The sequence below is a fragment of the Macaca mulatta genome, chromosome 17 (genome assembly GCF_049350105.2).
Source record: "Macaca mulatta isolate MMU2019108-1 chromosome 17, T2T-MMU8v2.0, whole genome shotgun sequence".
NCBI lineage: Eukaryota > Metazoa > Chordata > Mammalia > Primates > Cercopithecidae > Macaca > Macaca mulatta.
In genome coordinates, this window is record NC_133422.1 from 104,650,471 (window position 1) to 104,668,175 (window position 17,705).

At 44.3% G+C, this 17,705-nt stretch overlaps 1 protein-coding gene across 1 annotated transcript in view; it reads right to left on the reverse strand.

Moving 5' to 3' along the window:
- COL4A1 (collagen type IV alpha 1 chain) overlaps positions 1 to 17,705 on the reverse strand; it is a 152,520-nt gene that overhangs the window by 58,235 nt on the left and 76,580 nt on the right. Inside the window, exons 3-11 of the mRNA XM_015121445.3 lie at positions 4,849 to 4,938; positions 4,705 to 4,749; positions 3,482 to 3,526; positions 3,325 to 3,387; positions 2,778 to 2,831; positions 2,556 to 2,582; positions 1,055 to 1,138; positions 906 to 968; positions 318 to 353 (exon numbers count right to left, since the gene is read on the reverse strand). Coding sequence (XP_014976931.3) covers positions 318 to 353; positions 906 to 968; positions 1,055 to 1,138; positions 2,556 to 2,582; positions 2,778 to 2,831; positions 3,325 to 3,387; positions 3,482 to 3,526; positions 4,705 to 4,749; positions 4,849 to 4,938 — 507 coding nt within the window. The remainder of the gene's footprint in view (positions 1 to 317; positions 354 to 905; positions 969 to 1,054; positions 1,139 to 2,555; positions 2,583 to 2,777; positions 2,832 to 3,324; positions 3,388 to 3,481; positions 3,527 to 4,704; positions 4,750 to 4,848; positions 4,939 to 17,705) is intronic.

The following is a 17,705-nucleotide window of genomic DNA, read 5'->3' on the forward strand; positions in this document are numbered from 1 at the left end:
TTAAAGTATGACTGACCAAAAATTCTAAAGACATTTTTAAAAATTTACAGTTTTTAAACTCTTGCGTTAGAAAACTAAGGGAAATATCGGTGATTCCAAAGTATTGACTAAGGGACGAATGAAAGAAAAGATCAATATATTGATAGATAATCAGTAGATAATAAATGATAGATACTTAAAGGTATAGTTAGATAAAGATAGTCTTAATTTTCCAGCATTTTTTTACAGACTGAAAGAATGAGAAAGAATGAGCTATAGCAATTTCATGATAGCCTTATACTAACGCCAAAGAACAAAAAAATGAAAAAAAACTTTACCTTTTCACCTGGAGGGCCGGGAGGACCTGGGGGACCCTGGGAGAGAGAGCATTTTAATTAAATAGCATTCACAACTATAGGGAGCTTTAAGACCTTCTTTAGGCTGATGTTATCTTAAGATTCTCTGGTCAACATGATAATTTATTTGTGGAATATTTTTCCTGGGCTTCCCCTCCCTCCCGACTCCTAGCAGGTGCAGGACCCTCAGGTGTGACCATATCAATGCCAATCCGTCTCCCCTGCTCCACGGTGAAGTCACCCGGGGCAGAGCCTGCCTGTCCATCTTTGAACTCACTCCCACAGGCTGTGACTATCAGTGGTACCCAGCCAGCCGCCACAACCATGACTGCATTATTTGTTTCAGGATATCAGTTTATGGTGCTATCATCACCCCTTTCCCACAGTTCTGGGTACACGGGTACCAGGCTGCCAGCCAAACGTTTAATAAGAGGGAAGCTGATCCTGCCATGTCCATATTCAGAGTGACCACAACTGTATAAAGTTTTTACTAAATTATTATTTATTTTCACACCTCAATATAGTTGTTCTTTAAATGATTGTCTTGGAGAGACAGCCCCCAAAACTTACTGGTGGTCCGGTAAATCCTGGAGGCCCAACAGGACCTTGAAGCCCTGGCAGTCCTGGTGGGCCCTAGAATGCATGAGAAAGAAATGAGTTCAGATGCAGACTGGGAGGGTGAGGTGGCACATGTTCATAATGATGCAGCAAATGCTTACTGGATTCCCTGGGAGTCCGGGAAATCCTCTTTCACCTTTCAACAGCATCCCGGGCACATGGCCAAGTATCTCACCTGGATCACCCTAGAGGATGAACAAAGAAAATAGAAAGTTGTAAATATTGACATTCACGTAAAGAAACTGAAAACTCATTGAGTAGTTGGCACATATTACTGTTACAGGACTAGCCCAAGTCTGGGATTTAGACCCCGTCTACACTGGAAATCAACAGCCTGGCATCCCTCCCATCATGATTGCCATCCTGATGACCAGCTTTAACCACTGCATGGTCAACTCAGCCGCAGCCAGGACTGAATGTAGAGACGGCTAAACAAAGGGGTCCGCAACGCTCTGCACAGGACCATCCCCCACTCTAGACAAGGGCCCCCTGTCTCTAGTTAAAAGACTACTGTGTGACCCCAGGCTCTTCTCACAAAACAAGAATTCTCTTTTGAGAAAAGGCTCAGGATGAATACTTTTATAAGAGCAGGGTGTAATGGTAAATTTTATCTGGCAACTTGGCCAGGCCACATTATTGGGTTAAACACCAGTCCAGATGTTTCTGTGAAGGGATTTTTAAAATGAGATGGACACTTAAATCAGTAGACTCTGAATAAGGCAAATGGCCCTCCATAATGCTGGTGGGCCTCATCCCATCAGTTGAAGGCCTTACAGGATAAAAGACCGACGTCCCTGGAGGAAGAAGGAATTCTGCCCACACACCGCCTTCGGACTCAAGGCTACAGCTCCACCCCTTCCCTGGTGTCCAGCCTGCCCACTCAGCCCGCAGGTTTTGAGCTTGCTGGCCACAGTCATGAGTACCAATGCTTTAGAGGCCATTTCTCCTGTCTCTGGCTACACACACACATAGGCTACTGGTTCTGTGTCTCTGGAGCACGCTAACACACAGGGCTATTACGAGGATCTGTTTCCTATGTGTTCTGAATCACAGGCGCACAGGGACTCTCAGCCTCATCCAGGTGAGCGGTTATCTCTACTGCAGCTGCTGAGACCTACAAGCCTCCCTTGGACGGGACTGCTCCCAACACCCAGATACCCGAGGTCCCCACCCTGTGCCCAAGCACAGCCCACACACTACAGGACTGCACATTTGGAGGTCGGGCTGATGCCAGCAGCCGAGCCCCAAGACAGCAACACCCCGCCTGGGAAAAGCTGTCACAGGTTCCCTCCTGGCAAGTCTGAGAGGCACCCAGGGAGCTCCATTCTCCCATCTGCCCTCCCTGGTTTGGGCGAAGAGAGCCTTCGCCACCACACCAGGCCTCCTTCCACTGCTTACTCCCCATTAAGACACTCAAGTGTCTGAACATTAGAGTCTAAAATCTGAGTCTGTGTATTACTTATACAGTCTTTTAATGTAACAGAGTTTAGGGAAATGTGTTCAGAAGCAATCGATCAGCCAAAGTGGTTTAAAGAAAATGGCACTTGTTTTAAACAGATTCCCTGTAATGAATCCAATAAAGCAAAACAAAATAAAACGTACCTTCATTCCTGGTAACCCTGGTGGTCCCTAAAAAAGAAAGTTTTGGTGTTAGTTTTGTTTTTCTCAAAATATCATTAGCATTAAAATTGTTATTATATAATATTATATGTAAAATATAAGTTATTAAAACATAAGCAAAGAAAGAAAGAAAAGGAAATGGAATGAGAAGAGAGAAGTTGTAACTAAAAGAAAGAGGTTCCGTCCTAAATAACCTCTACTCACGGGATTTCCAGCGAAACCAGGCAAGCCAGGAGGCCCGAGCGGCCCTCTCTCTCCCTGGGGAGACAGCAGAGCATCATTCATACACACTGCGTGCGGCAGACACATCAGCCCTGACACCGCAGGAGTTACTCTGCCCTACCCTTCACTTGTTGGTTAAAATCATTTCCTAAAAACAGTTTATCACAAGCTCTGCTACTGGGTACCACTTTATGAAAGAAGAAATAGACTTGATAGTATCATTAATAGGGACAAAGGTCCATAATGGCATTTTCTTACACGATGTAGTAAATGATTACCGGTAATAACTTTCATGCTTAAATGAAATTTTAGGATAAAAGTCTACAAAAAAGAAAGGAACAATTACATCTTTCTGGTACACTAAATATGGGAAAACTGTATTTCCTTACCAAATAAAGCAAATTTTAAGACAAGTAACTTTCCAATTGTGGCAAATAAAACTCTATTAACAGAGTCACACTACCTGACTCCTTAATATGCAAAATTACATAAACACACACGAAGAGGAGGGTCTCGGTTCTGGATTTACCTTTGTGCCATTGCATCCTGGAATACCTGGGGGCCCTGGTGGGCCGTCTTGGCCAGGAATACCCTGCAATTAAGAAAGTGAAAATGTAACCCAAATAGAAAATCACCTGACGAAAAAATATTTCCTAAAAGAAGTAGAGTGCATTTTCTATACGTACGGGAAGTCCCGGGTTTCCAGGGTAGCCAGATGCTCCCGGGGGTCCCTGTGAGGGTGGAAGGAAAAGCATGTCAGTGGAAAGCCGGAAGCCTCGCTTCCTCCTACTGCATCCACCTGGTTAACGGAGTTGTGCCCTCATTTTTGGTGTCTGGAACACACACACACAAAGCAGACAGCGCACTCTGCACAAGAGGCAGTGGAGGGCACAGGCCAGGGCAGATCGCCCAGGCTTACGGAGCAATGCTACACCCAAAGCACACTACTGCCATTCGCAACTGCAAAGATGTGGAACCAGCCTAAGTACCTACCAACCAATGAGTGGATAGTGAAAAGGTAGAATCCATGTACCAAGGAATACTACTCAGCCACAACAAGGAACAAAATGATGTCTTTCGCAGCAACTTGAATGGAGCTAGAGGCCATTATTCTAAGTGAAGTAACCCAGGAATGGGAAACCAAACACCGTATGTTCTCACTTATAAGTGGCAGCTAAGCTATGAGGATGTAAAGGCATAAGAGTAATACAATGGACTTCCGGACTCCGGTGAGGGGAAGGCTGGAAGGGGGTGAGGGATAAAAAACTACGTAACAGGTAGAGTGTACACTGCTTGGATGACAGGTGCACTAAAACCTCAGAAATCACCACGAAAGAACTTATCCTGCAACCAAAAACCACCTGTACCAAAAAAAAAAAAAAAAAACTATTGAAATAAAAAAAATAAAAAAATAAGTTTTTAAAAAGCTGACTGCTGATCCCTTCAAACATAAGGCTGCCCATGCACAAAATAACTCTGCTCCCATTTCACCTTTACCAAGAGGCAGAGAGGAGGAAGAGCAAGGCTGGCTCTGAAAATACCACGACTTTTCCATGAAACGAAGTCATCTCTGTCTAATGACTGTGGACGCATCACCAATCACACCTTCCCCCAAATTAAAATATGCCCAGAAGAGATTCCTGAAGAAGAACAAACGGGGGAAAACAAGTTTGCAGAACCAAGGACTAAGGAGCTCAGCCTGTGCACAGCCCCCGTGGGAAGGCCTGGGGCTCAGGGAGTCATGGGCTGCTGCTCACTGCCTGCCTCGCACCTGCCTGCCCGTGCTGTGTGAGCTGGGAGAGGAGACGGAGGACGAGGGCTCGGAGAAAGGAGGGGAAAGGTGCCCGACTCTGGGAGTGGGCCTGTCCCACGGGTGGAATCATCGATTGTGAGTGGCAACTGTACTCACTCTTGTCCCTTTTGTTCCAGGTAGTCCTGGTTCTCCAGTATCACCCTGGAACAGAATAGAAATGCCATTGTCATTGATCACCGTTATCTCAAGAATGCAGGCAATCTTACATCCACCCACCCCCAATCCCACAGCCGCAGTTACCTTTTGTCCTGGTGGTCCCTGCGGCCCCTCAGGTCCTTGCATTCCAGGAAACCCAATGACACCTTGTAACCCTGGGAGGCCTCTTTCGCCCTATAGAAGAGGAACATAAGTCAGGCAAAAGGCAGCAGTAAACAAACAGAGGAAGGAATCGCGGATCAACTGTGATGGCTTTTTTTTTTTTTTTTTTGAGATGTAGTCTCACTCGTTGCCCAGGCTGGAATGCAGTGGCATGATCTCTGCTCACTGCAACGTCCACTGCCCGAGTTCAAGGGATTCTCCTGCCTCAGCCTCCTGGGTAGCTGGGATTACAGGTGCGTGCCACCACGCCGGCTAATTTTTGTATTTTTAGCAGAGGCGGGGTTTCACCATGTTGGCCAGGCTGGTCTCAAACTTCTGATGTCAGGTGATCCACCCTCCTCAACCTCCAAAAGTGCTGGGATTACAGGCATGGGCTACCACGCCTGCTCTGTGATGGCTAATTTTAAGTGCCAAGTTGACTGGGTCACAGGATACCCAGATAGCTGGTAAAGCATGACTTCCGGGTGTGTTTTTGAGGGTGTGTTTCTGGAAGAGATTGGCATTTGAATCCATGGACAGTAAGGAAGATGTGCCCTCACCCAAGGTGGGCAGGTGCCATTGTTAGCTGAGTCCCGGATAGAACAAAAAGCCAGAAGAGAGGCCAATTCTCTCCCTTCTGGAGCTGGGACACCCATCTTCTCCAGCCCTCAGACATCAGAACTCTGGGTTCTCCGGCCTTCAGATTCAGGGACTTGTACCACTAACCCCTTGGGCTCTCCAGCCGCTGGCCTTGGACCCAGTCACACTTCAGGAGTCCCCGAGTTGCCAAGCTTGCAGATGGCAGATCATGGAACTCCTCAGCCTCCATAATCCTATGAGCCACTTCCCTTAATAAATCTAAGTATCACCCAGCCTTGCGCAAGTCCACAGTGAGTGTCTGGAAACAGACAGCAACGACTACTTCAGGCGGCTTCGCCCTACTGCGTTTCAAACTCTTGAGGACAGAAAATACTTCTATCTCATTCCTGGCACTATCCTTTCTATATACTAAATGCCAAATAATTTCTTGGGTAAATAAAATAATAAATAGTGAGGCATTTTTCACTGAACAGGTTATGATTTCACTCAATCATTGGAACTCTCCTGTTAGCAACAGTCTCAGTGCTGAGATTTTGTGATGGATCCTCCAAGACGCCTTCCTCTTTAGAGAGCATTAGGAGGTGAGGGTGGGCAGAGTCCACGGTGTGAACCTCACGCAAGACGCTGAGCCTGCCCTGGGCCATCATGGGGTGATGGTGCGCTTTAATGAGAAATGTCTTTCAAGAGTGTTTTTTGGGCTGGGTGCGGTGGCTCATGTCTGTAATCCCAGCACTTTGGGAGATCGAGGCAGGCGGATCACCAGATGTCAGGAGTTCAAGACCAGCCTGGTCAACATGGAAAAACCCTGTCTCTACTAAAAAATGCAAAAATTAGTTGGGTGCAGTGGCACATGCCTGTAATCTCAGTTACTCAGGAGACTGAGGCTGGAAAATCACTTGAACCTGGGAGGCAGAGGTTGCAGTGAGCCAAGATCGTGCCACTGCACTCCAGTCAGGGAGACAGAGTCAGATTCTGTCTCAAAACAACAACAACAACAACAACAAACCCATAACCATGATAAGAAATTGAGAAAACCCATTTACAGGATGTGCACTTTAATGCAGTCTTACCATACGAATTGGGTAGATTCAGTGACGACTGTTAGCTGATTTAAAAACAGAAGGCAGGCACTTTGGAGATCACAGGCAGGATTACTTAGTGTTCAGTGCCTTTCCCAAAGTTGCATTCGTTGAAAGTAAAAATCAACTGACAAGCTCTACGTCACATAACATAAACATCCAAAATCGTCCTTCTTTCCAAACCACTCAGCCAGTCCTGGCACTTACTGGTGAATTAACTGCCTGCTCCATTTTTACACATGCAGAGAGGAGGTTATGAACCTGGGACTCAACCGCCACGCCTCCACAGGGCTGTGTGTTTCATTGAAAGGATACGTCAGGAGTCTAGACACAGTATGTGGATAAATATGGGAGAGATTGTTTCAAACCCTAGAGAACTGAATCACACAGTAAGTGGATTAAAGAACCTCAAGACTCATAGTGTGGCACTGCCCCTTCAGGCCAGCAGCATCCAGGGAACCGGCCAGAAGAGTAGACAGACCCCACGAGGGCCCTGAGCCCAGGGTTTGACAGGGAAGGCTGGCTCCTTCTCCCCGGGGCCTGTTACAGTGAGGAAAGAAAAACATTCCCAGACCAGGACTTGTTCAAATGAAGAGCTCCTTAAATACAGCCTGCAGTGATGGCCCCAGGACACAACGGCAGAAAGTCCTGCTGTAAGGAGTTATGGTGTACAAGGTCACCAATCTGGGGCACCCGGTTTTTGGATGTAGGAAAAGCCTAGTCAAACCAGAATAGGACTGAACTCCAAACAGCGGCTAAAATAAATAAATAAATCCGGAGTTGTGTAGCCCCGAATCACCCAGTATCAGACAGGAAGGAAATGAGAAGGGCATGTCCATTAGAAGCTTTCTAATACATTTGGTGCAGTATTTTTAGAACTTAATTAATATTGGCAGTATCGCCATGAGACCAGCGACGATAAGATTTTATAATTCTCAATTTAACCATGGAATGCACTGAGGACCAGAGCCAGATTAACTGATTTCTACAAGTTTCTCACTGAGTCAGCACTACAGCCAGAAATAGAAATGAGGTCAGCCTCCACCACAGTCCCTGTTTTTTCTGGGTCACTAGAGCAAGTCGGTTCCCAGCAGAACATCAAACAATTCACCAACTTAATGTTAGCCCAAGGTACCCACCCTTTTATGTCCATTTCACAGATAGGGAAATTAAGATTCCGATGCTTAACTAACTTGTCATATGTCACTGGGTGACCCCTCATGCTGCTGGGAACAGAACACAGAAACCCAAATTCCCAGACCTTGCTTTTACCGCAAGAACACATTCTTTCCCAAATGTCACCAGAAAGCTTAAGCAATCTGTGTATCCCCAGAGCTTTGAAATGAAGGAGCTAAGAAGGAAGTGACTCCTCCATGGACATGGTTCTTGCCATTCCCCACATATTTTTTTAATGTTCTTAATCTTTTGTCCAGATAAAAGTGCACACGAATAATCTAACACTCTGTACCCTGTCCAAGGTTATTATGGGAACCAGAGCAGAGCAGGCAGACAGGATAAGCACTTAAACAGCTATACAGTTAGCTGGCGACCAGCATGCACTGTGGGGCCAAATTATTCCTCCGAGCTTTTAGCACATTTCCACCAGGATTATAAGAAGAGCAAAGAGCTGGACATGTTGTGCAAAGGTTATTGGAGCTAGTAGTGTCCAAGCCAGACTTTGCAGCTGCAACTAGCAATGCTACAACCACAGCCACCGTGACCCGCGTCCCACTGGAGCTCTAGACAGAATGTGAGCAGTTAGAGGCAGGGAGCAACAGGGCCCTCGATCGTCTGTTGCCCCTGGTGTGCTCAGGGCAAGGTCCCAAACTCCATGGCGGCCACAGACTTCATGCCAGGCCAAAATGAAAACCACAACCATGGTCTGTCACAGCAATGACTATTTAAAGTGGAAGAAACAAACAAGAAACTTGAAAAATACTACACAGAAAGTTTTCATGCAGCTGAGCCTTGTGCTCTCATTGCTGAACATCAGTGCAATGTAGGGCACTGATCAAAAGAGGAAAATTCTATACCAAAACTGGAGATGATTACTGCTGTGTCCTCAAATGATGAAATTCAGAATTTGTGGAGGGAGAACAAAGTGCCATTGTCTATAAAGATGAAAGAATACAACATGGAGAATAATCTTGGCACCAAAATTAGGCATTCTAAATTAGGCATGAAATAGGGTTTCATGCATGGAGCAACTTAAAATTCTTGCTTAATGCATTACCTAAAGCAAACATATACTTTTAAAAACTCCTTAAAATGCGTGGAGAGAAAGTCATTTTATAAATACCCAATTCTTTCCCTTCCTCTTCCAAGGCTTGTAGAAACAAGTTCACGATTCAGGAAATCAAATACTCAAATAAGCTTCCGTCATAGCTAAGTCAGAAATTCAAATACAAATCAAGTACCCAGGACAGCTGAAGTTGAAATAGCATGAAGCTTCTAAATGTGGGAGGAAAATACAATTACCAACAACAAAAACTGACGTGAACACAAAATATACCTAGAATAAGCAGTCATCACAATTCTTACTGTCAAAGGCCCTGTGACGTCTGTTTCAGAGGCCGACATGGAATCCGTATCTTTAAATCAAAATTTTAATGGATTTTTCCAATCTGAAATATTAGGATCATGGATCTTCACAATGGACTGAAGCACACACAGAGATGCTGCCAGCACTCGGGGGCTTTCTCTACGCACGGACTGAGTGCAGATACCGGGTCTGGTACTAAGCACTGAGTGTACTGGGTATGGCAGCCTCCATGCGCTGGGTGCAATCACGAGAAACAAGCAATGCTCACCAGGGAGACTGCAATTCCTTCTCCACCTCGACCCTGTAACTTCTTCACAGGCAATGAAATTGTTTTATTCATTCATGGTGTTTGAATTCAATACAATGTCATGGGATGCTGAACTAGCCAATTGCATTACATGACGCTCAGCATGAGGCAGAATTCCACACATGAGTCTTAAAAACTTTAAGAGGTAGTCAAAGGTTAGCGGGCAGGACACGGCCCCCATCACCTTTGCAGTCTAAGCATTCTGGGCACCATTACAGACTGGCCGGAGTCCGCAGCAGTGGCTGAGAGGCGCAGGGCAGGCTGCATTCGGGACCACGCTGGCTCTGCTGCTGCTTTCTGTCATCTAGCGCCTCGAGATTTCCATTTACGAGCAAGACTGCAAATCATTCAGCGAACCAAAGCCCTCACATTCGAAGCCAGAGCTCACCAAGTACCCAGTGAAAGGGAAATGATGTCAAGGATGGGTCACAGTCAGCGTGTGACTGAGGAACTCTTTCAGAAATTCCACAAGGCCAACTCCTTGAGCCCAACCACCATCAGAAGACACATCTGCGGGACCATTTCCTGGAGGCCGCCGCTGGGAAAGGGGTGGGAAGGCTGCGGTCGGTGCCGCGGGGTCATGGAAAACTCAGTGGCGAGGCCCCGTTGGGAGCTCCCCCAACGCCATGAGGCTTGACATGAGGGCAGGAATACTGCCACCGCAGTACGAGGGGGGACAGGATGCAAGGAGATCCCCTAGAGGGTCTGCTTTCCCTAAGAGGAAGGCGTGAGTGTGCACTCTCCTTTGCTCTATGAGACATACAACAGAACTCTTTAAAGATGTATATGCGTTCATTAGAAGTATGTGAATGAAATTTAACAATGTGGATTGTTGCACTTAGCAGCATTATCATTACTGTTATTTCTTGCATCTAAATATTTAACATTAAAGCAGCAAAGATTAAACCAATCACACATAAAATGTGTGACTGCAAATCTGTATCTTCTTCCCGAAACTCTTATTTCTCCCTCCAGCCCAGACATCTAGCTTGAGACAGTATCAGGAAATGTGTGCAGTGGCCCTCCATCAACTATGTGGGTATACGCAAGAGCTTGAGCAGCGCATACAGATGCACCTCGGCTTATGATGCAGTACGTCCCAATAAGACCACTGTAAGTTGAGATCCTGTCTCAAAAAACATATATATAAAACATATGTTACATATATATGTTATACTATATATTATGTATACTATATATTATATATTATATATATTATATATAGGATCTCCCTCTGTCACTGAGGCTGGATTGCAGTGGTACTATCTTGGCTCACTGCAACCTCAGCCTCCCCAGTCGCTCTATTACAGTACTGCGCCTCCATGCCCCACTAATGTTTGTATTTTTAGTAGAGACGGGATTTCGCCATGTTGGCCAGGCTGGTCTTGAACTCCTAACCTCATGTGATCTGCCCGCCTTGTACTCCTAAAGTGCTGGAATTACAGGCATGAGCTACTGCACCCAGCCCAATAGAAAATATTTTTAAGTCAAAAACACATTTAATACACCCGACCTACCTAACATTGTAGCTTAGCCTAGCCATCCTTAAACATGCTCGGAAAACTTACACTGGCCTATGTTGGGCAAAACTGTTTAACACAAAGCCTGTTTTATAATAAAATGTTTAATATCTTTTGTAATTTATTGAATTCTGTATCAAAAGTGAAAACCAGAACGGCTCGCGGCCCCTGACTGGCATTGCGAGAGTTGCTATCACACTACGTTAGCCCAGGAAAAGATCAAAATTTTGAATTTTGAATTCTGATCTTTCAAAATCCATGACCTTCAGATACCATGAGAGCTGTCCTATTTCTAGGAGACGTCTGGACTCGTCCTCTTCGAAAGCATGTGGGGTTGTGTGGGCAAGTTCCTCATTTCATGGGCCTCCACTGTCCTCCTTCTGACCATCATTAGCTTTGTTCTGAGTACTCCCAAGGCTGCCAATGATGGAGATGACCAAGTTTGTGTGAAGAATGGCAGAGAACTCAGTGCTGGAGCCTCCTGGCCAAAAGAACAGTGGCTAGGGTCTGAGGACTGGGATAAACTAGAAGTGAAAACGCCTTCTTCCATATGACCAAGCCTGGACTGTAACTTTTATACTGGACTTCTGGCCCCAGGATTCTTGAGTGGAAAATCCGAAGCCCTCACGACAAGGTCCATGTGATGGAGAAGGTCCACCTTGTGTTCAGCAAATGCCTGCCTGCAGCTGCAGCACTGAACGCAGAACTGTCTCCAGGAGTCCATGCTCAAGGAGAGATTTCTGGTGGACAAATCCTGATGTCGAAACATTATCTAAGCCCATGATGAATTCTGGCACAATTCTAGGCTTAAGTATTCTAATATGAATTTTAACATTCACTATGAAGTTGACTGACAGAGCTGAACACTCAAGTCATATGTCATCCAAAGCTAGAAAGCGATGGTTACAAAGGAGATGCATGGTGAATATTTCTGATAGATCCATATTCACAAAGAAATAAAACCATAGATATTTTCTGATCCATGAAAATCCACTTTGCACATCAGCTTGAAAGAAAAAAAAATTAAAAAGAGTCCTTCACAAAATGCTTTCTAAAGAACTATCATTCCACACAAGAATAACTCAAGGGAGCCCTCAGTGTGGTCTTCTTATAAACAATTTAAAAGTTCCCCGAAAGCCATCCAAAAGCAAACAAACCATCTGACGTCCCCGAACCAGTAAAAACATTCTAGGAGAACTGAGCGCTGATGAATTACTGGCAGCCAAAAAAAATCTTAAAAATTTCCAAAGGTCCTTACATCTTAGCAAAGTTCCGGACATTTGTCCGTGATGAAGGTCGAGACTCACTCATGGACGCCCACAGCAAAGCTGTGAGCAGCAGCAAAGGCCTCCAGAGGCAACTATTATCTTCAATAGTTTGTTTCTTATCTTCTATCAGAAAAAAACAGTCCTAAACGCTCTCATTAACTCTTCTCCAAGGCAGTACTCCATTTCAAATATTGTTAAGCAGAACCATGTTAAGTCAGTCCCCCAAAGCAGTCAGATTTCCACGTTGGAGAGGGAGAAAAATATGATGATGATCTTTTTCCAAAGGCTTGTGAACCTGCCCAGTCAGATTCCATGTGTACCTGCGCTCAGGCAGCGCATCTTTCATCAATAGCTTAATTCTGTTTTCCCATCAAACCACACCAGCACACAGTGCGTTCACTGGAAACCCTTTTATTTTCCTGGCTCTGGGCTCCATCAACAACACATTCAAATGCCCATGTGAAGGGCCAAGCTCCTGGCCGGGGCGTCCATAGACACCCACCCTTCATCCACCTCCAGGCACCTGCGACCCACACAGCAGCACCCCAGGGCCCTGGCACCCCTCAGCACATTGGAGAGCGCTGCCTCAATCTGAAACAGGCACATTCACACCCTCCCCGGCGGGCCCTGGCACCTCAGACACACCCATGGGATCTCAGCCAAGCATCCCCATGTTGAAGAAGTACTCAGACACCGAATGATCTGGAGAAAACCCAAACTCTGGCAGACAGTGGATCCAGCCGGTGACACGACCAGGGGAAAAGCCAGTGGCCTGAATCAAGTCTTAGGTGAGGAGCCTCCGTGGGCTGCAGCTGCTGGCCACTAGAGGGAGCTCTGGGACCATACATTTTTCCCCCAAATGACCTAAAACTCCCTGGTGGACCTTAAAGTATTAAGTCTTTTCCTTAAATTTTCATTGTAGTAATATATTACTATAAAAATATTAAATATTCAGTGCCAGTGAACACATGCTGTGGGCAGAGTGAGAGAAATCACTTTGATATGGCCTAAAAGAACTCTATGGTAAATATTTTTTATTAGGATTCAAAATTTAATTAAAATTAAATATAAAAACTAGTAACCTGAATATTGAGGCTACTGCATTACAGGTAAAATGCAGTCAGCCTATAAATAATGAGAATGATGGATATTTTCTGGATAGCATTTTCACATCCATTTTATAAACTGGGAGAGTATTTGAATCTAATGACAATACAGAAAAAAATAGCAAATTCAATTTTTAAAATAACTGTATGGAAATAGAAAATACTGAAAAAATTAAATTCTACGAAACATGCATAAAATCGATACAAATGTGATCACAGGAGGGTCTCTAAGAAACCACTACTAAACATCCCACTGCCAGTGAAACTTATTTAAAGGTTCTTCTTTGGTCTTCTTCCACTGCAAGGTTATAGAAAACTTAGGCATTAAGGTAATTCAGTCCATTCTCCTGAGTTCTGCCAATTCTGAAAGAAAAATAAAATCTATCCAGTTTTTTGGCTACCAAAAAAGATACTAACATTCTCTCCTTTGCTTAACCTATCAACATGAACACTCATTAAAACCAAAATCACAGACGCCTCTACCTAAACCTATTACCTAACATTCTGTTTCTCAAATACGTATTTTTAAAAATATCTTTAAAACGAGAAAAACAGTACAGAAAACAAGTGTTATGCTACAGGCTTGGAACCTCACTTGCTGCAGCTATGGACGGTATGGATGGTTGCGCATGTTGCACACTGCAGCAATCAGGGGCCAAAATCAGCCACTGAAGCTAGGTGTTGGCACAGCAGGAGGCCTTTATCTAATATGACAAAGCTGGAAAAAGCCCAGTGGCAGCAAAATCATCCTTCAAATAAGTTGCACAGAGCTCTCTGGGGGTTCCTGCCTTGGTGACATCCCAAGGATGTCAGGACACACCAACCAAGAGGCAGCCTCCATGTAGACTTTAGAGGCTTGGTACTGACCTGCCAAGAGTTGGGAAGCCAACTGAGGAATGTCCCTCAAGAGAGCCCTAATCCAGGGCAGGGGCTAAACTGCCCAGTCACCAATGCCAACACTTTGGTTGGCTTTTGGTTTTGGTTTTACTTACTCCATTAAAACATAGAGAGAGAGATATATAAAAATACTATCCTCAAAGAGCTAGAAATGAACATGGCATAAATGAATGCTTCCAACTTGAGCTCCTGCCATCGCAGGAATGATCACACTTAAGATTGCTGAGAGTCTGCACATGAAATCATGCCTCTGCTCACCCGCACAACTGTCTTGTTTTTGAAGTTCCATGAAATTTATCACAATTCTAGGTCATGACTTAGTTAAAGATTTGGGAGAAGAAGAACAACTGCAGGAACACAAATAATTGATAACAAAATATCAATAAGAGGTTAGCTCTCTTCTGAGTTTGTATAAGAAAAATAAATTAATATATATATGTTTTTCAGATGGAGTCTTGCTCTGTCACCCAGGCTGGAGTGCAGTGGCATGATCTTGGTTCACTATAACCTCCGCCTCCCAGGTTCAAGCGATTCTTGTGCCTTGGCCTCCCAAGTAGCTGGGATTATAGACGCGCACCATCATGCCTGGCTAATTTTTGTATTTTTAGTAGATATGGAATTTCACCATCTTGGCCAGGCTGGTCTCAAACTCCTGACCTCAGGTGATCTGCCAGCCTCAGCCTCCCTAAGTGCCAATGCTCCTGACCTAATTTTTTTTTCTTATAAAGACACTTTGCTTTATTTTCATTAGCTCCAAAGTAAGGACCCTGAGGGTTCGAAAGACGTGTTCTACATTAACAGAAATCGCTGAAAAATGCCAATTAGTGCTTAAGTACTTAGATAGCTGAGGATGTTATTAACTAGAACTTAATAATGTATGTGGGTGTGGGGCAGCATTGTGGAACAAAACGAGGACACAGAAAAGGCAGGAAACACCCAAGGTAGGTGATGAATTTTTTTTTTTTTTTTTTTTGGTCTGTGATAAAAGTAAACTTGAAAAATGCAGAGGAAATACTCTGAAGTTAAGAATTATAGTTAATAGGCTAGGCATGGTGGCTGACGCCTGTAATCCCAGCACTTTGGGAGGCCAAGGCGGGTGGATCACGAGGTCAGGAGATCAAGATCATCCTGGCTAACACGGTGAAACCCCGTCTCTACTAAAAATACAAAAAATTAGCTGGGTGTGGTGGCGGCGCCTGTAGTCCGAGCTGCTTGGGAGGCTGAGGCAGGAGAATGTCATGAACCCAGGAGGCGGAGCTTGCAGTGAGCGGAGGTCTCGCCACTGCACTCCAGCCTGGGCGATAGAGCAAGACTCCGTCTCAAAAAAAAAAAAAAAAAAGGAATTATAGTTAATAATACAAAAGCATGCAAGACAGTCTTCAGGTTTAAACCCTGAGATAATTGCTCATTGGCAATTAAGAAAAAACTTTAATTTTTTTTCTTAAAAATGTGTTAGATATAATTGTTTACAAAAAATGGGTTTTACAGGTGCCCTGCCAGGGGACATCCCAGGTCCTCATTCTCTGAGTGGTCCCGTAGCCCCTGCGGTTCCCCTGCCAGGGCGTGCACAGCCGCACACAGAGCACCTCCAGGATATGCTGAAACCCATGAGGCAGTGATTGGCATTCCCTCTAGTTCCCTCCCCCAGCACCTCGAACAGATGGCACAGGGTAAGTACTCAATATTTTCATGACTGGGCTGGGTGCGGTGGCTCACGCCTGTAATCCCAGCACTTTGGGAGGCCAAGGCGGGTGGATCACCTGATGTCAGGAGTTCAAGACCAGCCTGGTCAACATGGTGAAAGCTCGTCTCTCTTAAAAATACAAAAATTAGCCCAGCGTGGTGGCACATGCCTGTAATCTCAGCTACTCAGGAGGTTGAGACAGGAGAATCGCTTGAACCCAGGAGGCAGAGGTTGCAGTGAGCTGAGATCATGCCATTGCACTCCAGCCTGGGCGACGATGCAAGACTCTGTCTCAAAAAATAAATAAATAAAAATATTTTCATGAGTGAATCAGAAAAGATCCCAAGAAAATGATATAAATCTATAAGAGGGTACAGATTTAGGAACCCTATTTTCAAACGACTGCAGAAACAAGCACCTGCACTCCAAGTGAGCACGTGGAGCTCTGGACGCCCTGCTTTCCATGCTCTCTTTTCAGTCACTGCATGGATGGGCAAAGAACCAAAGCCTGGAACCAGAAGATTCTGGTGCTGGCTCCAGCGCCAACCCCTGGGACGCTCTGAAAATCAGCTTTACCATCATCTGTAAGTCAGGGATGAGTCCACCTGCCTGGCTCACCTGGCAGCATGATTTTAAAAATCAAACGTGCTCAAGTATTCAGTTAAATGCTGCACAAATGGTTCTGAAAGAAACTGGTCTGACTGTACTGCTTTTTAAACACATAAATATTTTGTGTTTATTCTCACGATTTCTATGTCCAGCAAGCCAGCTGCATTTCCTCTGAAGCCACACAGTGTTTTAAAAGAGAATTAAAAGGACACACTGCTAGTGTTCCCACAAGTCATGACCTAGGAAGTATCTCATTCCTGTTTTTGTGGCTAAGACAGACATAAGAAAATTGGAATTTCTTGAGTATTTTAAAAAGATGACAGTTTCAAGAAACTCCCCCCTTTATCTTATACTCAAGGTTTTGTGTTTTCTCCTTAATAAATATCTCTGGAATTCATGCTGTTCAAGCCTAGAACATTCATTTATTCTTTCAGGTCAGCCTGGGTCTTAGTAAAGCTACCACACTCCTCCATGGTAAGTCTGTAAGTAGCTAATGACATACATAGGCCTGAAATCCCCAGATTACTTTCTTACCCCCAAGCAAGTTACTTGTCTGTATCTTATCACTGATAACATTTTCCCCCAGGATGCTGCAATAATTTCAATACTCCATTAATCATACTTGGAATCTAAGAGATAAGAACAGTTCTCTTGACTCCCAGATACACAATTGCCAGGTTAAAACTTGACAAACCAACTTTGCCCATAGAATACAATGTAATCTCGGCAGAGCTGGAGGTTTTACAAAACCCACTATTAGCCTAACCTCATTAATTTGAAAAAGCAGTAGTGAGATCAATCTAAATTAATAAGTAACTGAATTTCAATCTCTTTTAAGTAAACACCATTAATTGCTTTAAAACATATACACTCACCCAAAGAAAGAAATTAAGCCAACATCTTGAAGTTTTTTCTTTTGTGTTTTGCTTAAAATCTTGGCTTTAAAACTGAATAGATAAGAAAAGCATATAATTGCAAACTCAACACAAAATATTGGTGCATAATTAAGACGATAAATAGCTACTTCATAAATACTTTAAAATGGTCTTCCCTGAGCTGGTAATCTCTCTTCACCTCAATGCTATTCATAAAATTGGCAAGCCTGTTTTCAAAAGATAATATGGAGCTATATTTTAATCCAAGGTGTGGCCCAATTATTTAAAAATTTTTATCAGTAAGATCTTACTT